Source organism: Genypterus blacodes, unplaced genomic scaffold, assembly GCF_046128005.1.
Source record: "Genypterus blacodes isolate CSIRO-AG114 ecotype Tasmania unplaced genomic scaffold, CSIRO-AGI_Gbla_v1 ptg000099l_1, whole genome shotgun sequence".
Lineage (NCBI taxonomy): Eukaryota > Metazoa > Chordata > Actinopteri > Ophidiiformes > Ophidiidae > Genypterus > Genypterus blacodes.
Window position 1 is genome coordinate 1,936,901 of NW_027466903.1, and position 25,075 is coordinate 1,961,975.

General features: G+C 44.7%; 1 protein-coding gene across 7 annotated transcripts; it reads right to left on the reverse strand.

Moving 5' to 3' along the window:
* Positions 1-84: 84 nt before the first annotated feature.
* On the reverse strand, positions 85-21,391 carry shank3b (SH3 and multiple ankyrin repeat domains 3b). Of its 7 annotated transcripts, XR_012964566.1 has the most exons (27): positions 20,793-21,391; positions 17,961-18,132; positions 17,498-17,701; positions 16,972-17,043; positions 16,585-16,693; positions 16,337-16,488; positions 15,937-16,066; positions 15,310-15,347; positions 15,081-15,197; positions 14,604-14,681; positions 14,427-14,493; positions 13,854-14,076; positions 13,370-13,545; positions 12,661-12,774; positions 12,421-12,496; positions 12,195-12,277; positions 11,936-12,060; positions 11,707-11,839; positions 11,139-11,219; positions 10,590-10,723; positions 10,403-10,496; positions 9,695-10,267; positions 8,985-9,278; positions 7,408-8,707; positions 7,238-7,264; positions 5,962-6,626; positions 85-386 (listed from the first exon to the last, which is right to left on the reverse strand). XR_012964566.1 is itself a non-coding variant. In XM_076159867.1 (26 exons), exons 2-26 carry the CDS (start codon positions 18,126-18,128, stop codon positions 6,032-6,034), a joined length of 5,160 nt encoding a protein of 1,719 aa, XP_076015982.1. In that variant the 5' UTR covers positions 18,129-18,132; positions 20,793-21,391; the 3' UTR covers positions 1,074-6,031. The 7 variants fall into 7 exon arrangements, 5 of the variants coding, with proteins under 5 accessions (XP_076015982.1, XP_076015981.1, XP_076015985.1 ...); XM_076159867.1 differs by lacking the exon at positions 85-386 and having other exon boundaries at positions 1,074-6,626; positions 13,854-14,073; XM_076159866.1 differs by lacking the exon at positions 85-386 and having other exon boundaries at positions 1,074-6,626.
* Between the last annotated feature and the right edge of the window lie 3,684 nt (positions 21,392-25,075).

The following is a 25,075-nucleotide window of genomic DNA, read 5'->3' on the forward strand; positions in this document are numbered from 1 at the left end:
ACGAGGACAGAGGTCAGCAGCCAATCGGAGTTGTATGAATTCAGTTTTATCAGTGTTTGACTTCCCCAAGACATGTTCAGGTTCATGTGTGAGTGGTACAGCTGAACACAAACACACGTTTCTCAAGACAGTGCCGCTTTAGATGACACACACTAATGTAGATGTTTTCTGAAGCAGAGAAAGCCTGTGTTAGGCTACAATCGATCAGAAATGGACACGCAGATTTATATATCCTCTGTACTCCAGGCAGCTTTGCATCAGCTATAATTTTTGATTTTCACTTTCTCTTTTCTAGGTCAGCGTCGTCAGCAGGGTCTTTGCTCACTCATTGTGGGGGCAGGGCTTTAAGTGTAGTCTTTGATTCACGGTGGGCTTAGCCACGCCCCCTGGTGGAAAGAGTGTTGAAAAAAAAGATAGATTTGTAATAAAACACACAGAAGCTCAAAACAGAACTTTGAAAACATCTATAAATCTGAATGTGCAGAATATAACAAGGATTTTTATGTTATGTTTTTATTTTTGTGCAAAGTTCAAATAGTAATTTGGTGTAACCACATGTGCAGAATGGTGACTTTTAAATAACAATGATAGGTCAAAAGCAAAGTTTCTGTTGTATTCAAAGTGAATGAAGAAACAAAACTAAAACCTTTTATAGTTTCTATCTGAGACAAAGAGGAATGTGTGTGCGTGTGTGTGTGGGGGGGGGGGTCGGGGTGTTTGAATGACTTTGTTTCATCAGGGTTTTATTTAGCATCTGTTTGTGTGTGTGTATAAGTGAAGCTCACACTATCAGTTTGTTGTAAATGTTTATTATAAATTTTCATTGTAGTTTCAGTTTTTCGTCAATTTTGTTTTAGAAAAAGGAAGAAAAGCGACACAAACTCTCACCCAAAAACCACAAACACTCTGTAAAAACTGGAATCAACCAGAATAACTCAACACACAGCAACCTCTCTGCCAATCGGGAGAAGGCTGAGACGTTACCATGGTGAAGGCATTGTTTGTCCAAGACAGCGCAGTGGCCATTTTGGCTCCTGGCTTCTTGTGAGCGTTTTCTCTTTTTCAGGCGGAGGATTTAATTCGTTGTTGAGAGCCAATCACATGTCAGCCTGCTGTGACTTCACCATCAGTCATGCTAAAGCTGTTTGCCACCACTCACACCGAAGAGATTTGTCATCAACTAGGCGATAAAAAGCGACATGGTAACAAGGTGGCAGGGCAGATTTCCACAAGTCAATTACGGGTCTTCCGCATCGTCACTCTACTGATCCAATTAAACATCCCAACAAATATTGAATGGATTCTAATAAAATTAGCTTCAGACATTTATAAGCCTTAGGGGATGCTAACTTAGCTTGTTGATGCTAATGTTAGCATGTTACATGAGCATGCTATCGGCTATAGGCTAACATGGTAATCTTTGCATGTGCATGCTAAAGGTAACAGTGTTTGCAAACTGTGAGCATGTTAACATGCCAACGTAACATGACAAGTTTTAGCATGTGAACACAATGTTCATGAATTGTAATGACTGATTTCATTTGTGAGTGATTTGTCACACAGCACCACCAGCAGGTCAAACTGTATAATTTCTAACATTTAGTTCATTATAAGATACGTCAAAACAGAATCTATTACCATGTTAACATGTAACATTAGATTGTCAGCACACCAGAACTCATACTTATTTAATTACCCAGGCTACTCAGCCAAGGTATGAAATAAACAAATAATAACATAACATGAATTAAACCTGTTAAACTTTAAGATGTATACAAATAAAACTTTCATATCTGCTCCATTGATACAAACAGTAAGAGCTGCTTAAACTCCATAACATTTGACTCATACGAAAATTGTTCTCATTTCCCTTTCTAAAATGTTACTGCTAACTTGCTCCTGTTAGCATCTTTACATGTTTACAGTTAGCGTGATAAAATTAGAAGCTGTGTCCCAAATGTCCACTAAACAGTAATTCTGACGGCTTTTTTACTCACTAGTCCAACTGTTTTGTAGAAGATTTTAGCAGGGTTAATTAACATTAACAACATCAGCAAGCCAATGTTATCAACTGTCAATCCATCATACACATAAATCTATTTCCGTTTATTTCATAGTAGTAACTACCAGCATAATTCATAACACTATTTACACTCGTTCACAGGTTATATTATATTGTATTGTAGTATGTTTTTGGGACACAGCTAGTATTTGATGATAATTAGCATGTTGGTATGCTAACACAGGGTTTCTGAAAATGATAACTGAAGCAGCTCATTTATTTTAGATTGAATACACTCAACATGAATAAAATTGTTTCGTTAATATATCAGATTTCGATTTTATTGTTGATAAATAAATAAATACAATACCATCTGTTACTTAATGAGCCTGCAGCCTGCAGTCTCTGGAAGTTTCTGACTGCTGCCAACTGATTGGCTCAACGTGATTGGAAGCTGGCTTACCACCAAATGGCCAGCAGGGGGCGCTGTGTGTGTTTGCTGATACTGTCTGCATAAACACTTAATAATCAGAGCGACTTCGTCTGCACAATAAACTATATGTGCTAAGGCATGTTTGAATCTACGGTCATACAGAATAGAATCTATGATACTAATCTCGTAAATATAATTGTTAGTATTTTCTGAAAGACAACATAAACTCTTATTCATCTGTTGGCTAGCTTGCGAAAAAGTTAAGCATTAAGGATAAATGTACTTTTGTAATAAAAAGACAATAAAGTTTTTGTGCTTCAGAGGAAGAAGTTAAACACATCAGCACGTCATGGACTTGAGCAAACGCTGAAAATGTCACATCCAATTAATGGAACACTCCAGAATTTAGAGAAATTCTCCTGTTCTGCATGTCTAGCCGAGCTCAGCACACGGAATGGAACAGTGGGAATTCTAGGGAACTTTCACCAAAAACTGTCTTCTGCCAAGACCCTGTCTTACAGTGAGTCCTCTGTCCTCTACCAAGCCTGTCTTACATTGAGTCCTCTGTCCCCTACCAAGCCCTGACTTACATTGATTTCCCTGTCCTCTACCAAGCCCCTGTCTTACAGTGAGTCCTTGGTCATCTACAGTGCCCTCCAACTTCTAAAGAGTCATCTGTCTTATTACAAATGATGTCCTCCCTGTCTTAGCATGAGTCTTCTGTCTTATAACGAGTCCTCTAATGAGAAGATTTCCGACATGTCCAAGCACTTATTCACCAGCATTTTGTTTGAGGACATACAGTATACACATACGGTTCATTAAAACCTCTGGAAAAGATCTTTTCCAGAAGAAATCCCATGTCTGGCAGGAGGGAATGCAGGACACGTATGTATCTTAACGCAGGAATGTTGGGGCTTGCTTACAAATAGAGGTGAGAGTTCAGGTTTAACGGAGTCAGAGTAATGGAGGAGGAAGGTGTTTTCTGTACAGATGGCTTTAGAGAGATAGCACCATCTACAGTGAGCCCTCAATATCGCAGGTTAGAAACCGGAGAGGTTATCCGATCTGAGCACTCCCTGAAACACACGTCACACTCATTGACAAATCATCACGAATTCCAAAAGGAGCTGGAAATTCAGCTCAATGTCAAATCATAAGGAACTCAAAGCCATTTCCAAACTATTATAAACTCATTACATCACCACCAACACATTATTATTACTTATTTGTAAATTCTAAATGAGTCGTGAACTTAAACACAAATCTTTCATGAGTGATATTTGTAAAACCGGAATGATGTGAAAATGGATCCAGTCCAGCTGACGAGAAAGTGAACCCGTTTCACTGAGATAATCGATCAGCTCTTTGATCAGCTTCACCTGATCAGACCGACAGCAGGTCTGAGTCCAGATTCATTTAACTCATTAAGTTGAATCTATAGCGCGGTTTAGATAGATCCCGTTTACCTGCATTTTGCGCAATTTGAAATTGAAAAACTCAAATATCCCAAACTGCTTTTTACCCTGATTCGGGGTGGATTTTGAGGCAAGTCGATAAAGAAGTAATTTATTTAACATTTAATGAGAGGAGAAGTTACGGCTATACCAAAAGGAAAGTGACAGCACAAGGCAATAATTGATGAAGAAGTGTAAGAGGATACAAGCAGTGGCCGGCCGTGCATTTCACACCTAGGCTCCAGAGATGTCCATTTTTCGAAAAAGAGGACATCCATGTGCTGACGTTTTCCTACGCCTGCCAAAGGGCCCGTAGTAGCCAACTCGAAATCTGATTGGTTAACGCCACAGTTTCGCTTGCGTTCACTTTAAACTACAGGCGCCCGCAAAGTTGATTCTGAAGGCCTAAGGGCAGATTTCATGGACCCTGGCAACACATTAAGGCTGAAATATGAATGGATAAAAGCTCTAACACAAAGCCCAGCTCCCTCCAACTCTCGTTGTGAGGCTGGAAGCAGCGCAACCAAGACGGAAGCTATGAAATTAAGAGAATAGACTACGGGGAATATTTCATACATAGTTGGGGAAAAAATAAATCAAAATTAAATTTATATTCTGATGATGTTTAGGCCAGCAGAGAAGGCCTTGCTGGCCCTGATGGCCCGCCACTGGATACAAGAGACGAAGTGTGGAGACGTATAAGGGTCCAAAGTCAAGTAGTGGAGCAAAGGGAGCTATGCAGCAGCCGCAAGTGAAGTATTCATTTGATTTTCCAGCGTTATTTTATCTTTGAGACATTGGAGATAACTCATGTAATAAATTACAGTAACCACACAGCAACATGCTAAATATGCGCTCATCAGCTCATTCATACAGCTTCCCTTATGTTAATTAGTGCCCTGGTCTCACATATGTAAACGACTCGATGTTGTGAGGGGTGAGACCCAATGACAGCTGAGCCACTGCAAAGAGGCCAGTTCCCGTGTTTGTGTTAAGAATGCGTTAAATCTGTGCTTTATGAATTTCCACCATTCTGTGTGATATTGAGCTATACCAAGAAACTTGACTTCACATCATTAAATCTCAAATGAACTCAGAGGTCAAAGTGCTGCCGGCCTTTGTTGATCTTTGTTGATCAAAGAGCTGAAATGTTGAGTGATGTGGCTCAGATGAAGCTGGGCTCTGTGTTGGTAAAAAGTGATACTTCAGTGATTTCTTTCAAAATGTAAGGATCTGATGTCTCAGTGTTTGTTCCTCTGTAAGTTGTGTCATTATGTAGATAGATGTACTTCTCTTCCAGGTCTGTAGGTATTTGAATGGACCCTTATGGATCCAAGAACATGTGTTAAAGCCTCTAAAAGCTCCTCTATATGCATCAAATCATGGATACATCCATCCAAACCAGGTCATGGCTACAGATCCATTTTGTTTCTTCTTCTATAGCTCAAAGATAGAAGTTCTTCCCTCCACAATACAAGCTAAATGTATCTCCTGGATTAACTAATAGAACTGTGTTGTGCTATGATGACGCTAACTAGTCATATCTAGGTTCACATCTATGTTCTTCTTCTACTCTTTGTCCTCACAACGCCCTGCATGCACTTCTATCTCAACATTCACTTACATCATACGAGTTGCTGACTGATAAGAGAAGGCACCAGGAAGTTACTATAGGATAGAGATCCATGACAACATACAGAGGGTTTAGGGTCAAAGGTCATAGTAACTATAGGATAGAGATCCATGACAACATACAGAGGGTTCAGGGTCAAAGATCAAAGGACAACACTTTGTGAGGCAACGGTGAACAAATTTGGTATGTAACTAAACTTTGACCTCAGGTAGAGGAGCTTTTAGAGGCTTTAACGTGTGTTCATGGACCTGTAAGGGTCCATTCAAAGACCTACAGAGCTGAAAAGAAGTACAAAAATCTACACAATGACACAACTTAGAAAGGAACAACATCAAGGGGGCAGAGTTAAGACGTAATTTCACAGAAAATCATAAGATTTTGTAAAATCATCTGACTATCAATTTAAAATATCCAGTTACTTCAAAGATAAACCTACTGGAGGAGACCGCCAACCCCATGAGGTCACAGTTTACGATTCCTAGAGGTCAGCAGTCAGAGGTGAAGGGTCAAGTGGAACCGTCCAGCAGCTGTCGGAGTGCCCGCTCTATGTTGATGCGATGTCCAAGTCTGGTGACACCTAGCTCCACGTAGTCCTCCTTGGTGAGAGCTGGCAGGTGGGAGCCTTCGATTTCGTGGTCCTGGAAGCGCTGGCGGTGTTCGGCCAATCCCACGCTCTCCAGCCAGTCGCCCACGTCATATTTGTTCCACAGGTTGAGGGGCCTCTGCCTCCAGGGCCGAAGGGCCAGCAGGGGGGCACTGAGAACTGGGGAGGGGCATGGCGAGGCATGGGGTGATGGTGAGGGAGAACGGGATCGGGTTCGAGCGCTGGCACTTCGCATCACGAAGCGAACTTCCTTTGGTTCTGAAGGGAGACTAAGACTAGATGACTTCAGGATGGTTAGGCCACGCCCTGAGCTCAGATCAGGCCTTTCCGAGCAGGGGGAGGGGGAGGAGCCTAACCCTACTGATCTATCAGAAGGGGAAGGAGAAGGGGAGGGGCTTCGACGGGTGACAGGGTACCGACTTCCTGGTCGTACAGTGTAACTGGCACCAAATCCTCGCTGGGAGATAGTGTGAAGTTCACCTAGACTGGAGAATAACCTGCAACACACCGAACATGTGTTCAGTGACATCGTCGATACCAACAGACAACATTAGAAATGCATTTGTGTGAAGTTTTGAGCCTAGTTAGCATCATGGCCAAACAGACAGAGACATCTATCAATTTGTCCAGTAGTCCACTGTGGTCCCCACAAGAACCCCAATGATCTCGGGATCTTGATTAAATACCAGCAACATAACAACAATATAATATAACAAACTCCAATCTGTCTTTGCTGAGCGTTTAATCTAATCCGAACACAAGATAATGTAACATAATGCTGGCATGTTATGTAATTTGTGTAATAACAGTAGCTGTATGCATGTTAATAAATCATATTAATATGTTAGCATATTAAAGGTTGTAACAATATTAGCATGTTGCGCTGTATTTAGCATGCTAGCATCAGCAAACCACAGTTTGATGAGGATTAAACCATTTCGTAATAGTGCAGCCTCTTTTGAAGTTAAAAAATTGTATAAACAAGCTGCTAGTTGTCAGTAGTTAGTTATAGTTAAAGATTTTTAGTTAAGAGCTGTTTACTAACAAAACCAGCTGCTCTCATTTATTAGCAATAACGAGAAATGTTTACCAGGAGATTAAAACCTACGATTTACTCTCGCCACTGTCCACACATCTGCAACAACACAGAGAACACTGTTACAACACACACACGCACGCACGCACGCACGGACGGACGCACGCACGCACGCACTCACACACACACTGTACCAGTATCAGTCAGAAGTACTCGAGTATTTACGGTATAACTGGCCGTACCTTGCGCCTCCTACTGGTGACCTCCGCCCGGGGTCGAGGGGACTTGGCTCCTCCCCCAGAGAGTGACTATCTTTATTGAGCAGCTGCAGTCGATTGGCCAGATCCAGTCCGGACCCCGCCCTGCCGCTCAGCTCCAGAGCTGACGCCGAGCGGCTGGTCAATTCCACAGCTGACCCCACCCCCTGAGATCCCAGAGCTGCTGGACGCCCTTCGTCTGGACTGATGCCTCGCCTTTCCTCGCCACGGTCATCCCCACCACCCCACAGCTTGGACCGCCTCTGGAACAGATAGCGCGGCTGGCGACCACAGCCAGTGGGGGAGGAGGAGAGTGGGGAGGAGGGGGAGGCAGATGCAAAAGACGGGAGGAGCTCACTGTCTGACGACTGCTTCAGCAGCGGATCCCGGAGCGCTGTGCGACCCCGGCCAATTGGGGAGCGTAGGCGGGGCTTGATGGGGGATGGGGAGGTAGTGGAGGTAGTGGAGGAGGGGGACGGGTGAGTTGCAGGTGGGGAGGAGGGGGAAGAAGGGTCAGGAGGTGAGGCCAGGGTAATGGATGGTGGAAGCGAGCTGGGAGACGAAGAGCTGTCACGGGCCAGCTCATCACCACCCTCTTCCTCATCTGCTCGTCTCCCCAGCGGGTCAGGCCCGCTCTCTCCCCCACCTCCTTCCCCTCCTCGCCGTGAGGTCAAGGTGAGGGAAGAGGGAGGAGGGGGCGCAGTGGAACAGGAAAACCCAGGAGGCGGAGTCACCAGGCCAATTCTGCGAAGTTCCTCCCTCGTCTCTTCATCGCTGGATGATAGTAATGCAGGTGGAAGAGTCACTGTATAAGCCCCGCCTTCTTCTTCTGAACTGCCAACTGTAAGACTCCTGCGCCTGTCAATCAGAGCAGCGTGGCTTTCATTGGCCAGGGCTGGCAAGGGTGTAGGTCTCCAGCGTTCCGGGGAGGGGCCAGCCGGTGATGTCACTCCTCCTTCCGTTTCTGGACGTTCCACCTGTCCGTCTGGGAAAAGGGGCGGGGTTATCCGTTTATGCCTCAGCTCAGGGCTGGTCTGTGGAGTGGTGCGCTTGGTGCGCTGCTCAGGGCTGGTCTGAGGGGTGGTGCGCTTTGATCGTGGCTCTGGGCTGCTCTGCGGGGTGGCGATGGGTGTGCGCCTTTGACGGCCATCTGGGCTGGCAGCTGGGGTGAGAGTGGGGGTGGCAGAAGCAGAGGAGTGTTTGGCTCGAGGCTCAGGGCTGGGCGTGCGGGCAGTAAGTGCTCGTTCTCGAGCAGCAAGTGCCAGGGCGAGCGGAGAGGAGGGGTCTGATGAGACAATGAATAGAAACAAGTAAACAGGACAGTTTTAGATAGATTTTATTGTAATAATGAATGACTGATCTTATCGTGGTATCAAGTTTGGATCAAGAATTGTCACTGGTTGGTATCGACTACTAAAATTTAAGTTTGGTGAGCTGGCTAGACCAGGCCAGCGCAGACTAAATCAAATCAGACCAGACTGGGCCACATTTTAGGCCCTACAGGAAATGATGTAAGATTGTGACAGTATATGCTGAGGTCAGAGGTCACAGGTCAGACTTACCAAGAGGTTTCCCTGTCAGTGGGTGGAGGAAGGTGTGAGGCGTCGGTGAGGGTGACAGGACAGGGGCAGGGGGAGGCAGCTCCCCGAGGTCGTCCATAGAATGGCTCTGAGTGAGGAGAAGCGGAGCCTGGTGTTCTGATCCAGCTCCCTCTACAGACAGGAAGAGAGAGGAGCGCCGGCCCTGTACCCGAGCGCGCTCCGAAAGGACCTGCTGCTGGTACAGCTCTGCCCTGCTGGGACTGCTGGCGCCGCCCCCTTCTGGTTTGGATGGATCATGATCTTTGATTCCAAGTCCTGTAAGAAAATGAAAGATGTGAGGTTAAAAAGATGGAAAGAGACTCAGCGTAAAACAGGTTCTCAGCCTCAGCTGTAAAACGTAAGATCTTAGCATGCATGTTAGCATCTTCACAGTTAGCCCAAACCAACATTACAATGCAACCTCAACATTTTCCCATTCAATATTTTGACAAAGAGCTGCAGCATATATATATATATTCAGGTAGGTATGTCTCTGCCTATCAAAGCCAACTAACTTCTGGATCAGCTGTGAATCCAGTTTGATCTAAAGCTAACTGTATTTGATATTGGCAGTGAAATGGAACAGACTGAGACACTGAGATGAAATGCTAGTCTGTTAGCATTCTATGCAGTCATTATACAGCTGAGGCTGATTAAAACTATGAGCATGGATCATGAATCAGACTGCTAACCCTGCTCCTCAACAGGAAGTTGTTTCAGCAGAGGTGACTTCCTCCTCTGGGGTTTCGTGGGTGGAGCCTGCTGACCCACGTTAGCATATGGATTTTCTATTGGTCGTCCCCGACGACGTGACAGTGGTGAGTGTCCTAGGACGGGGCTTGTGCTGTGGAGAGAGAGAGTGGATGTGTGTGCGGCTGCGTGCAGTGTGTGCGTGGTGGTATGAGCATCGGGCAGCAGCGTGGGCGGGGAATCCTGCAGGATGATCATGGACCTCGCTTTCCTCTGTCGCTCTGCGTGGGCGTGGCTTCTTGTTGGCGAATCAGAGAGTTCTTGCAGTCGTGGCTCTGCCCCCGGTTTGAAGCTGGACCGGTTGAGCCCCTCCCCTCTAGACGGTGGGGGTGGGGGGAGGAAGGAGGGAGGTGGCCCGGAGTCAAGGAGGAAGAGCGATGAGGTAGAGGAGGCAGAGGGTGGAGGTGGTGGGGCCATCTGAGGAGGAGGTGGGATGAAGCTGTCCGTCAGCGAGGAACTCCGTGGAAACCGATTTTCACTGATCAGAGCCGTGATCCGGTCATCCTCTGGTGTTCCTGCCATTGTTACCATGGAGATGTAAACAAACACATACAATGAAACTGTACGCAACCAACGCGGAATTGAACTGAGCTGTCTGTGTCTGTCTGTCTCCCTGTCTCTCTCTCTGTCCATCTTTCTGTGTTTCTCACCAAAGCTCTTGGTCCTGGACATTCCTCTTGGTAAAGCCATGGTGCTCTTTTCTGAGGTTGAGGGGGGAACCAGACCCTGTCGCTCAAACAGGGACTACACACACAGACATGTGTCATTAAAGCCTGACAAACTCCAGTCAGACTGTGACATCAAACTTTTTATTCTTAAGTAAGTTTGCATTCTTACATTTATCTCAGCTTGTGTGATTCGTCGACTTGTTGGTCTCTGTTTGACCGTCGCCGCCCTGAAGTCGACATCTGGTGGACGTGTCCTAAGAACTACTTCCTGTGGACCTCCTACCAGCATCTCATCCAGTTTCTCTGGAGGGATGAACAGAATAAAGAGTAAGCGACATAATGGAACACAACCTAACATCATCACTTTAACACTATCAAGAATGACTGTGATAAAAGGAAGAAAAAAGTGTTGCGACGTCAGAATATCACTTGATATAAACATAAAAACCACAACATGACTGTGACATCACAACACCTACAAATCACAACAGCTATCATCAGTGTGGCATCCCAACAACAACAACGACAATGACATAGACCACCACATCCAACTCCCACCATAGCAGCCATGTGACTCACCATATCGTCTCCTCCTGGCTGCAGAAAGAGCAAAGGTCAACAACAAGCACTCCTATAGATCAGCTGAACTTGTGTTACTGTGTGTGTGTGTGTGTATACGTGTGCGTGTTCGAGTGCGTGTGCGTGTGCGTGTGCGTACCTATCTCCTCCAGGTCAGCTGTCATGGACTTGGAACGGAGAGTCAATGATGTGCTGGGAGCTCGTTTGGGAGGGGGTGGAGCTACAAGACGAGAGCCAATCACACAGTTTGTGTTCAAATGCATTCTACACACTTATACTATGCAGTGTGTTCTGTGCGCTAATTTGCTGTACATAGTGTAGTATTTTAAGGTGTGCAAAAATATGAGCATACTTATGACTATATACTAACAGAAAATAGATTTATCTGCATGATGTTGCAAGCTGATCCCAATCCCAATTAACTGCAATGCACCAACATGAACCACACACAAATACGCAAAACAGTGGAAAATAAGTTTGTGGAACAATAGTCAGAATAAAGGCCACATTGTTTCCTGAATCCACTGGGCCAACTTTGGACTTGTCAAACTCAGCCAATCAGGCTCAGCTATACACACTCTAATATTACCAAACTACGTTCCGTGAGGGTAAGAAGGTTGCTGGAGGCGCTAGATAATGTATCAGTGGATCACTAAGTCATCAGGACACAAACACAGGTAGGCAGACACACAGGTAGACAGTTGTACCCTTTTTCCTGATAAGGTTGGCATCAGATTTTCGAGAAACTGATACAACCTTCATCAGCAGCTGACTTCCTCCCTGTCTGATCAGAGACACCACCTGCCTGTGTCCAACCTTCACTACGTCAGTGCCATTCACCTGGACAGAGAGACGGGCAGGAAGACAGACAGGTGTGTAATTCATTTATTTTATGAAAAATAAAATAAATATAATGACGAGGAAGGCTGTTGTTACCTCTATGAGGAAATCTCCGGTCCGTAGACCTGCCCTCCAGGCCACACCCCCCTGATCGACTGATTCCAGGTATTGTAGAGCGGGAAAAGCTGGGGTGGGAGCAAATTCCTCGATGGGCGTCTCCGCTTGAAGGACACAGAGAGAGAGGAACAATTTAAGGGAAGAGAAGAATGGAAGACCTCATTACATTTCTTCTCTTTGTCTCCTTTACACCCACAAACACCACCAATGCTCCCTCCATCCTCTTCACCGCTTCTACCTTTAGCTCCTCTGAGGACGAAGCCGAATCCTTCACTCTCCCTCTTCTGCAGCACAGCCGCCTTCTCCTCGATGACGTAATCACTGACGAACACACATGACAGTAACAAGGCTTTCAGAAATTTTCACGTGCTAAGTGAAGTTGAAGTAACAGTCACTAAGGTCACATGGCTGAAGTGTGAGACTCTTCAGACAATCCTGTGGGAGGTGTAGTTTGGCCTTATTACCTGTAGGAGGTGTAGTTGTCATAGGAACCAACAGTGTAATGTCTAAACAGTCTCTTGGTGCGATCCTCCCTGGTCTCTGAAACAAACATGGCCACATACTGTACAGCACTTTGTATTATACATTATATACTCCAGATTATGATGTATACTGCAGTATAACCACTTGTACACATCAGATTTTATATCAATGTTTCTGGTATGTGTGTACATATGCTGCATCTTGTGTGTATGAATACTTACCCAGCCTTGGGTCGTACTGTCTCATCTGGACTTCCTCCACACAGTCAGCAGGAAACCAGCCCGTTCTTCCTTTAACATTTCCTTCCCAGAATCCTCCTTCACCAATAGAAAGCACTGCAGAGCCACAACACATGTATACATCCATTCACCTCACTCACACACAGCTCAGTCTCTGTGGCTGTGAACCCTGTTTCAGGGTCAATCAGAAAACCAGAACTAGCAAGCAGTAGCATCAGCTGGAGAAGAGGTACAGTGTAGTAGAGGAGCTGCCTGATTACCAGCTGCATACTAATGCTGCTGCTAGTCCCAATGCTACCAGCGAAACCTATGCAGCCTCAGCCAGCGGTGGAACATCTGCACCTGCAACGAGTATGAAACCCACAGCAGAGCTCCTGCAGTTTTCAAACAAAGTCGTCCTCATATTCATTATAATAGATAGCAGTCAATACAGTATAAATCATATGCAGCATTTTAAAACCTCAAACATAAATATTGGTTAACTTTACCTGCTGAGTCTTAGTAACCAACCAGAATTCCCTAGCAACCCCCTAGCATCAGCCCTTCTTTAACACCTAAAAGCAACAATATTCCTGCAATAATTCTTGTCACCATAGCAACCACTAAACACTGCGTACACCAGAACAGACACCTACTAACCACACTAACTGTGGTCTCTCTGTCTTTGACCTGAGTGTGTGTCATGTCTGACCTTTGACCCTCTCTCCTCGGTGCAGCTGGATTTCTCCGGTCCCCTGTGGAACGTGGGAGCGCGTGGCTATGAAGGTGCGTCCAGGCACAGCGCTGTACAGCCTCCTCTTCCTCATCTGGGGTGTGAGGGGAGGGGAAGAGGGAGGGCTCAACTCTGTGTGACCTCCACCGCTCGGGCTGCAGGAAGAGACAGAGAGACCAGGGAGAGAGAGAGAGAGAGAGAGAGAGAGAGAGAGAGAGAGAGAGAGAGAGAGAAAGAGAGAGACAGGTCAGTTAGAGTGATAGGTCAGTGAGAGAGACAGGTCAGGGAGTGAGACAGGTGAGGGAGAGAGACAGGTCAGTGAGAGAGACAGGTCAGGGAGACACAGGTGATGGAAAGAGAGGTGAGGGAGTGACAGATCAGGGAGAGACAGGTGAGGGAGTCACAGGTGAGGGAGTGACAGGTCAGGAAGTGACAGGTCAGGGAGAGACAGGTCCAATTGTACCTGAGCCGGCGTGTGTGTCGCCGTAGCGAGTGTGTATGTGTATCGTGATGCGTCTCCAAACTCTGGAGGGAGGGGCCAGGGGAGGAGGCTGGGCTTTCCAGTGCGTTGTCGCTTGCTGAACGAATCAGAGAGCGCGGAGAAGACAGGCCGTTGCCAGCTGGCATCCTGGCCCCACCCACTCTGCGGCGCTTGGTGAAGGATGGAGTTTCTCTGAAAGGGACTACTTGTGCATGAATACACACATTTACACACACACACACACACACAAACACGTACAGAGTTAAATTCTAGCAGTTATGATGCTAAATGTGAGCACAAGCAACCATACCATTTATACAACGTTCACAACTTCTACGTCTAACTGAACTAATTCATTTCTACAGCGATGGACTCCACTTTCACGTCCTTTGCACTGAGATAGGGTTTCTTATCTTTCAAACTCATTGTCAACTTAACAGGAAGTTGACTTCAAAAATAAACAAACATAACCAAATTATAATTCCAATACACTGGCTGTCAGAGTTACATCGTCCATGTGATGTACAACAGAAGATGCAAACATGCAACACTCACCAACGTCTGATGTTTTGTGTATTTTGATGATTTCTGCCAGTTCAAAGTTCCCAGCAATGATTGCCACCTACACACACATACACACACACACACACACACACACAAACGCACACACATTGTGAGATTTGTTGCATGGGGTCAAGATGTTTGCGTGTGGACGTTTGTGTGGTTGTCTACCTGAAACGCTGTCTGGTTGTTGTAGTTCTTAATGTCCTTGTTGGCTCCTCTGAACAGCAGCACTCTGGCACAGCTGTCCTGCAAAATACATTACATTACATTACGGTCATTTAGCAGACGCTTTTATCCAAAGCGACTTCCAATAAGTGCGTTCAACAAAGGTAGATAAAAGAACTTCAGGTCACAAGAAATCGTAAGCGCATTTCCTTCCAAAACCAACAGCTAAGAGCATAAATAATAACACATTGTGAGATCCCACTTATCAAGAAAAACGGGCTGATTTCAGATCAACATAAAGTAAATTAATTACAGGGAAACATTTTGTCCTTTAATAAATGAGAAACGGATTAGAAATGATGGTGCATTTTGTATCTATATACGCTGTATATAGATTTCTGTGTATTTTGTCAGTGTGTGGTTTTGATTGTGTGTGTGTGTGTGTGTGTGTGTGTGTGTGTGTGTGTGTGTGTGTGTTACCTGGTTGTAAAGAGCGCAGAGGTGCAGTGCAGTGTTTCCTGATGCATTCTGGGAACTCATGTCAGCTCCGTAGAACAGCAGGTGCTCCAAGTGCTGCACGTTGCCATAGCGACATGCCTACACACACACACCGCACACAAACATCGTAATTATACGTAGCGTGAACTTGCTATCCCAGTCATTTGTGTGTGTGTGTGTGTGTGTGTGTGTGTGTGTGTCTCTCTCTCACCTGGTGGATTTCCTGCCACCCATTCTCGTCAGTCATCCCTGTTACCATGACAACAAGATTTTCAATGAAAGAGTTTCTCACAACAGAAACAAGACAGAAGGAAGAATGGAAATAATCGTTATGTTTAATGACGTTAATGATGTTATCGGCTACACACACACAGCAAACAGCCAATCCCACGTCATGTTTACACCTTTGACTCTGCTGACCTTTGACCTTTTGGATTTATAACCTGGTAGTACTGTACCGACACTTTAGGTAGTATACTTTATGGAAAAGTACTTGTGCTTGCACTTTGGACAATCACAATGTACAGGCCATTTTTGTGTGAATTTTAACACTGTTTTATTTGTAGCAGCAAGGATTTGATCTTTGATTTATGTTGAGTCTCAGAGCTCACTTGTTACAATTAACTTGAAATGTAAAGGTTAACTTGAAACTTGTCCGACCTGCCTGCGATTCTGATAGTTGGTCATAATAATCCTCGTCTGGTGTGAATATTTGATGTGAGTACATTTTAATCCTCTGATCCTTTATTATTTCATAAATACTGCAATATTATCACATTATCTCAAAGTGAGTTAATTCCACAGCCTTGCAGGCTTCCTTGTTTGTGCTGCTGTGTACCTATGGTGGCATGATCCTGCAGCAGCAGCTCACAGCAGTAGGGGGCGCCGCCCACCATGGCAGAGTGGTAGAGAGGAGTCAAACCTCTGCTGTCTTTGTAGTCTGGAGACGCTCCAAGGTCCAGCAGGGTCTGGGGACCAGAGCAACAGAGAAGGGTGAGAGGGCATCCAGAAGTTACTCTAGGACAGAGATCCATGACGACATACAGAGGATTCAGGGTCACGGGTCATGTTACTATAGGATAGAGATCCATGATAACCTATAGAGGGTTCAGGGTCAAAGGTCATAGTTACTATAGGACAGAGATCCATGACAACATACAGAGGATTCAGGGTCAAAGAGAGGAGCTTTTAGAGGACCTGGTCATCAATCATTAAATGTTGTAGTGTGTTGTTCTCACAGAGAGGGCGGCGCTGTTCCTGCAGAGGACAGCACGGTGCAGAGCCGTGATGCCGTCTCTTGTCCTAAAGTCCAGGTGAGCTCCTCCACTGCGAATGACTTTAATAAGCTCACAGCTTTCTTCTAACTGCACCGCCAGAGTCAGAGGACACTCTGAGAACACACATACACACACACACAACACGCATTAAACACACCACGCGACACATGGTACGTCATGGATGCGTAGTGTCTTGTATGTGCTCTCACCCCCAGTGTCCGAATCATGGAAGTTTGGGTCCAAACCTTTTTCCAACCATTTGGAAACCTTCTCCACGTTCTTCTGATGAACATGCTCCATGAAACGTTTCAGATTAGCCTGAAACAATCACATTCTTTATTTATTCACAGCCCAAACTCAGACAGCAGCATCATCCCCAGGCTGAGCAGGCTGTGATAGCCAACACTGATAGCTGCTAATCAATGACTGAGTACCAAGGTGACAGGTTCTATTTCTGTCTTAGAAGTTACTACAACTTGAAGTTACTGGTTAAAAACAAGAAAGGATTTCAAGTAAGCTAACAAACATGTGAACGATCAAAGATTCTTCATTTACTTAGTGTATTGTTATTGATGTTACAGTGTGTGTGTGTGGACCTTAGTGTGTAGCTTGGCCAGCTGTTTGTCATCCACATAGCTCTGTGTGTAAACTCTCCTTTTATAACGAAACTGTTGACACAGAAAAAAACAGAGGTTTGAGCCACAATCATTCTCTCCTCACATGTGAAAATGTGTCCGTTCTAGCGCCCCATGAGGATGTAGGTGTAATTACACTCCAGAAATCAACAGGTTTACAGTAGATGGAAAACTGCCTTGAATTGAACTGAATATGCTAAAGATGATCGCACACATTGTTAATACATATGTTAGCATATTAATGATTTTAATATGCATTATGGCAGTGATAAGCTGATGAAAGTTCCTTCACAATTATTTGAGGTTGGTGATTTGAGATGAAGATCAGGATTTGTGACTGATTGAACCACAGTTCTCACAAGGCCAAACCAGGCCAAGCTGTGGTCCAGGCCGTATTTTTGGGAAGGTAGGTTATTGTTGTCTGCATTCAGCTGCCAGAGCTGAACTAAGACCTGTGTAAGTTTAGTCTGCAGACTCGGTGACGTACTTCGAGGTATGGGATAGGGGTGATCGGAGGAAGAGGATAGTCCTTAAGCAGACGCTCCTCATCCAGAAACTTTCCAGCTCGACCGTTAAACGCTGGCTGGAAGAGGCCGTAGTTCAACACGTCTGACAGAGACTGAGTCAGCGTGACCAGAACCCTCTGCTTACTGGTCCACACCGGCAAGTCCGGGTCCAACCGCAAACACTTCTGATGGGGGTGGGAACAGAGAGAGACGGAGAGAGCGAGGGAGAGAGAGAGAGAGAGAGAGAGAGAGAGAGAGAGAGAGAGACGAAGGCACAGTGAAACAGAGACATGGACAAAAAGAGACAGGGATTTGTCTTCCTTCATTATTATTTCATTCTTTTGTCCTCTGTTTCTCTTGAGATTTGGTTCATGAGTTTAAAATACAGTGTGTGTGTGTGTGTGTGTGTGTGTGTGTGTGTGTGTGTGTGTGTGTGTGTGTTACTGTTTGCTGCAGGTCCGGGATGCCAATGCGGACGACAATGCTGTTTCCAGGGGGCGTGTCCTCTTCATCATCGTCCCTGGCAACAGCAGAGCCTGTTGGGTTGCCGTTCGTAACCGCCTGTTGCCGCGGGCGATCATGTTTGGTGTCAGCAGCCGGACTCAGAGGCATGTGGCTAACACACACACACACACACACACACACACACACACACATACACACAGTTGTTTACAGTTATCACAACACAAATAAGCCCAATAAAATAACAATAACAACCTTCACAACCACCTTGTAACTCCATTGCATCTACAACAAATATCTTAGCTGTCAACTTGTAACACCAAAACAACTACAGCAAGCACAGAATCCACCAACCAGGCAATTAACCGTGAACACCCCAACACCTTAACAAAGCCTTAGCAACCAACTATTTATACCCTAGCAACCACTCCACGCCCTATAGAAACCATCCTGGCAGCTGCTTATTCATGTCACTCCATAGATGTTTGCAATCACCTGCAAATGCCTGATTATAATAATTACAACCTCAGTCTATGTCAGCAACTTGGCACCATAGGGCACCTCCGCAACCATGCAGTAGCTCCCTAGATACCATATTGAAAAATCAATTAGGAATAATCAGAAAACAGTGGATCTATTTTGTGGGTTTGTATTCCATTCCCAATGGCCAGCAGAAAGCTGAACAACGGGACTTAACCAGTATATTTGATCAGCTGCACCAGGCCGAGTCAACACCAGCAAATTGACGCTTCATGTCAGTGTGCTCGTCCAAACCTGCGAAGAGACAAGCGGACGGACAGAAAGCCTGCTGACATCATCTATCTATCTATCTATCTATCTATCTATCTATCTATCTATCTATCTATCTATCTATCTATCTATCTATCTGTCTATCTATCTATCTATCTATCTATCTATCTATCAATCTAACTATCAATCTATCTATCACACTGTCACCAAGGAGACAGATTTCAACAGGAAGACGAACAATCTGAGTTTTCCTCTAAAGCTGAAACCTGATATATTCAGACTGACCTCCACCTTCTCTAATGTCCTCAGGATGTTACATCATTTCCTGTTTTTTACTGTGAACAAAGCTTCACACACACACACACACACACACACACACACACACACACACACACACACACACACACATAAGGCTATAAGAAGAGAACTGTAACCAACCAGATCATTGTTGTGTCACTAAAATGTCAACCTGTACTAGTAATATCTTACTATAACCTAAGGCAGTACTACGCTGTTAATTATTTTACAATAGTTGCTGTAGTGCCAGTACTGCTACTACAACATAACATAGTCAATGGACTGTTCATATGACTGGCCGACAATATTAAGCAGTTTCTTAAACAGTATTGAATTCTTCATATATGTTTAGATTACATTTTCCATATATGTACAATCTTTACAGCCAATATTTGTTGTTTTATTCATATGAGTAGACATGTCATCAAAGTATGAAACTTATATTACTGTGTATTTTTCTGCTTTGTAATTAACTGTTAATTAGCATAAATGGCAACATGAAAAGTAAAAGGAAGGGGAGAGACAGACAGACAGAGAGGGGGGGTGTGAGTTGTCATAGAAACTGGAATAGCAGGGAATCCTGTGCTAACCTCACTGTCACTCTGAGTGTGTGTGTGTGTGTGTGTGTGTGTGTGTGTGTGTGTGTGTGTGTGTGTGTGTGTGTGTGTGTGTGTGTGTGTGTGAGTGTGTGTGTGTGTGTGTGTGTGTGTTTAAAAAAATGCCTCCCGATCTATGTGTGCACTGTTGCTATGGCAACGCACTGGAACAGTTTTCGCAGTTCCCATTAAAATCAGATCTACCTGATGTCGCTTTCTGTCAGTCGACCTCGCCCCTCACAGCTCAGCTCCCTCTCTGTCTCTTCAATAGGTGGCACTACAGCAGCCTGATAAATGTACATGTCCTTCGGGGGGGGGGGCCGTTCTGCTCCTTTAAGACTGCAGACAAGCTTCCTGTCCACTTATCCATCATGGAGGTTTCGTCCTAATTTAAAGTTCTGCTCGTTCCCGCTGTCATTAGTTCATTTTCGCTGCTGATTAGATCAAAGTTACACCAGAAATACTGACAAACAAGCCGGCAGCTTCAACCAAATGGATACCAGCCCCTCCCCCAGTTCTCACGAAACTGGTTCTCGACTAATACACCAAGTAATACACACAAGTTCTAGGAGCAAATGATCCAAACCAACCTCTTTGGTGTCCCAACTGCACACAAAATAGATATTCAAACAGCTTTTGTGTTAAACGGCACACATTGGGGTCAACTTTGTACGAATACAGAACCTTATACAGTACAGTGCCTTATATTGGGTTGCATAGGTGTACTGCATACGATCCGTTATTACCGTTACTAAGTTACTATTGTCCCACAATGCAACGAAGAAATGGCGGACAGCTTGTATGTGTCTTTGGATGATCAGATGCTTTATAAATACAAATATACAAAAGACTATAAATAAGTATTATCTCAAAAGTGTACTATAAAAAAAATAATGAAATTGTACTTTTTAAAAATGTGTTAGGACGTCAAATACAATCTAAACAAACCTCATAAATACAGAACAATGAGATGAAAAACAGAATATCTGGACTTTTGGAAAATTGGGCCTCAAATCATCTTAATTACCTTGATTTTAAGGAATTAGATTAGAGAGTTAGAGAATATTTCCAGACCAAAAAACCTTTTAACTCTCAAAACTCGTAATTCCTGAAACAGGAAGAGGAAACTGAATGAATGTGTTCTGTGGTCCAGCTGAGGCTGCAGGTTTACCTGTCAGCAGTCCCATCAAACTGTTCCACAGGCCTTTACTGGTTTCTGCTGGTCTGTCTTGGGCCGGGCTGGTCCTGAGGATTCGCACTGGCCTGGTTTGGCACTGGCTCTGGTCTTCCGGTGGTGGTGTTTTGGTTCTAGCTCTGTTTGTTTTTCTGGCTTTGATTGTTGTTTCCAGGGACACGTCCTGATTCTCCTGCTTCAGTTCTGGCTCTTCCCCTGTAGTGGTTTTACACTGATTCGATTTCTGGCTTTGTCCTTTTTCTGGTTCTGGCTTTGTCCTAATGCTAGTTCTGGCTTTGTCCTGGCTTTGGCTTTGTCCTGGCTCTGGCTCTGGCTCTGGCTCTGGTCCAGCCTAATCTGCGATCTTCATCATATCAATGTTGAGGTCTCAGGTTCAGGAAATCCCTTGCTTTCCTGTAGTCCTGTGAGTTTCTGAAGAAGATGAAGTACTTTCTGCAGTAGTATCGGAGGTTCTGCTGATAAAATGAGAAGTATCCCAGGTAGTAGAAGATGTAGTTCCTAATGAATTGCTTCCTCTGCAGTTTGTGTAGTAAGTCTGTGTGTACTGGTAGTACTCCAGCAGCAGATTGAGAGTCTCAAAGTTTCAGAGAATTCTGGGAGCGGCCCTGCCCATCCTGTAGAGAGAGGAAGAGAGGGAGGAAGGGGGGGAGGGGGGGGGGGGGGACAGAACACATCTGAAACAGAGGTCAGACACAAGGGAAACTACAGCTTCATACACTGTGAGAAACGGGTGAGTCGGATGGCACGACAACGAGGCAACAACGTGCTCAAAACATTCCCAGAATGTTAACATTCCCAAAATGTGGAAAAATTTACTCGGAACGTTACAGGAAGATTATCTGAGGAACTGCTGTTCAAACGTTGGTGACTTGATGTCACTTTGACCGGAAGCTAAACGTGGTCACAATGTTACACGCGTGCTGACGGTGTTCCATTCGTTTCCCGCCTTCATTCTAACCAACAGGTGAGCAGGTCAGAAACGTGTAGCCAAGAGGAACTGGGGAAAACCCAGTGGCTCCAACAACAAAGAGCTGTAAGTTCAGACTAAATTTGAGGTTTAGCCTAAAAACACATAAAATCTTCTACCCATCCGCATGTTGATGACGTGGTTCTTCCATATCGACTTTCTGCCTTCTTGTCAGAATACGAGTGAGGAAGATAAAGTTAACCAGCTGGTATGTGGAGTTCTGATGTTTCCATGGAAACGGACAGCAGGGTAAATCGGTAATTTAAAAAAAAATTGACAAAGATTACAGCCACTTCCTGTGACTAACACTTCCTGTTTCTTGTCTGGGTTGCCAAGGAAACGGATGTTTGGCAGGAAAAACCTGAGAAGCTGCAGAGAGCTGATAACACACACACATACACACACACACACACACACACACACACACACACTGTAGTTAATAGTTACTTTGCAAATCTCGTATTTTCACTATGAACTGATAATTTTCGATTAATTGATTGAATGAAATGAAATGTAAGCAATTGTCATCTTATTTTCAAACAGTTTGATCGGTCCTTTAGAAATACTAAAAGCAGCTAACCCTCACATCATGGAAGTCCTGCAAATTTAGCATAGCATCATGGAACGCTAATGAACCTCGATACATTTTAGCATATAAGCAAAAGACCATAATTGATTTTGGTAATTTGACTGAATTTGTGTACAACCTGAGAGCAAGAAGAAGCATTAGCCTCTCACATTAGCATACTATACAAGCTATAGGGTAAGTAGAGTGTCACGTGTCGCTAATATCAGTGCAACGAGCATGCCGAACAGTTGGGTGTTAAAGTGAAACTTTGGCAATTTTATGAAAAACCATGATTTTCTAGTCATTTACGTCCTAGCAATAAGTTATTACTGGATCTGAAGGATTATGGAGATATTTTGTGTTCGGTCATTTTTGCAAGCAATCGAGCAAGCAGAAGTGGTATTTAACATGCTCAATGTTACATATTGAACAAAGTTTAGCCTCCTAACATTTTCACTCATCTGTAGATTTGGGCGTTTGTGTTTAATTAACCATGGGACTTCTTACAGTCCCTATGTTTGGGATCAATAAAGTCTCTCTCGCTCTCTCTCTCTCTCTCCTTCCCGGGTTACTTTGGAAGCCATTGACATGGATGGATGGAAGTTCTCTTTTTAAGATCACAGGCGGCCACAGCCCGATCAGTACTGGAGCGATCAATCGCAGAAGAGGAGGGATTTATCAGTGTCATCTGTGTGCAATCAATCGCACAGTATCCGTAAATATATACGCACATTAGCTGCGTCAGCTAAGAGGACATTTTCACTAAACAATGATGATGATGTAGCACCTCCTCTCTCAGCTTCCACTGTGCACAGAAGTCAAACATCAAAAGTTCACAGATGTATGGATATATATGTATGGGTATAGATGGGGGCGGGGCTTACGGTAAGATACATAGAATAAATAAGACTATGGAAGTGGGACGAAGATGTCAAATCAGCCTGTGTGTGTGTGTATCCTGTAAATGTAGCTCCCTTGCCCATTGCCATGGTAACCAATGACAGGAGCTGTTCTCTCTCACACACACATTTCTTCTTGTTTCTCACACCCCTGAGAGTCTAACAACCAAACTGCAGCTCTTAGGTGTTTCTGTGCGGTTTGATTGATTCCCTGATTTGTTGTTGTTGTTTGTCTTTGCAACTTCCTTTTCATTGGTGAAAGATGAAAATCTGCTTTTTTGTATATTTTTTTGATTTATAATGAAGAATGATGTAAAAACCATTCAAGGCTTCCAGAGACCAAATCTCTCCTCTTGCCTCATTTCAGGAACCAGACCCAGGCCCAGACCTAGACACAGACACAGATCCGGATACGAATCAGAATCAGAATCAGAATCAGAATCCGGATCCGGATCCGGATCCGGATCCGAATCAGATCCAGATCCGGATCCGAATCAGATCCAGATCCAGATCCAGATCCCAGTTTAGAAACCGGAGTTGCACCGTGGGGACCGTCATCCTGTTTGATCTCGTTGTCTAAAGTTTCATTAGCGAGCTAGCTGCTAATTGCTAACTCCTGACCTCCAACACATAGGGAATGTCAGATGTTAGATGGGTTACCGTGACAACTGCATCATGTTCAAAGACTACTGGTGATAAAAAAAACCACTTCCAGTCCAGGAATGAAAACCCTGGAATGAGTGGCTCATCCCTTCTGAGAGACAGACCGAGACTACACAGCCTACACACTCTGCACTTACATAACACATACACACACACACACACACACACACACACACACACACACACACACACACACACACACACACACACATACGCACACACACACACACAGGAACAGGAAACACACTGACCCTGAGAGAGAGTGAGACAGAGAGGGAAAGCAAAAAAGGAGGAAAGAGAGGAAATACAAGGAAAGGAGTTAAAGTGAAAAGAAAATTCAATCTAAACTCTAAGTTACACACCCACACACACACACACACACACACTACTGAACATGTCACCCAGCCAATGTTAGAAAACACACATGCAGGTATGTACATGTACATTCCATTTAACACACACACACATAGGGGTGCTGAAAGACAGAGAGAGAGAAGACTCACCCAGAAGATCAGAGACTCGTTCTCCATGACGGATACACTGAGAGGAAGAGAGGTGGAGAGGAGATGATGTGATGGAAGATGGAAAGAAGGAGAACAGTGGCTCTGGAGATGGGGAGAGAGAGAGTAAGAGCGAGAGAGCTAGAGGGAGAGAGAGAGGGAGCGCGAGTGAGGGGATGAGTGGAAAGCTGTTAGGTTCAGCCCACACACTGCTAGCATGACACACTCCGAATGCGTGTGTGTGTCTGTGCGTGCGTGCGTGTGTGCACTCATCTCCCACTCCAATGCGTGGGTTAGAAAACACACCTCTCTCTCTCTCTCTCTCTCTCTCTTTTTCTCTCCCTTGCTCCCTCTCTCCCTCTCCCTCTCTCTTTTTTCTGGAAGAGAGGTAAGCGTGGGTGTGGAGGAGCGGCCCCGTTTCCATGGCAACGATGCAACAGCAGGAAAAAAAATAAACCTCTGCATCAGCACCAATGAGCAGGATCATCATCATCATCATCATCATCATCATCAGCCAATGACAGCCTCCAATCTCCGCCTGCTGCACCATAGGGGCAAATTAAACAGCTGGAGCATTTTGACAAAACGTCAACAGGTCTGTAGGTCTTTGAATGGACCCTTATGGATCCATGTTGTTCTTTCTTTTGCGGCACAAAGATAGA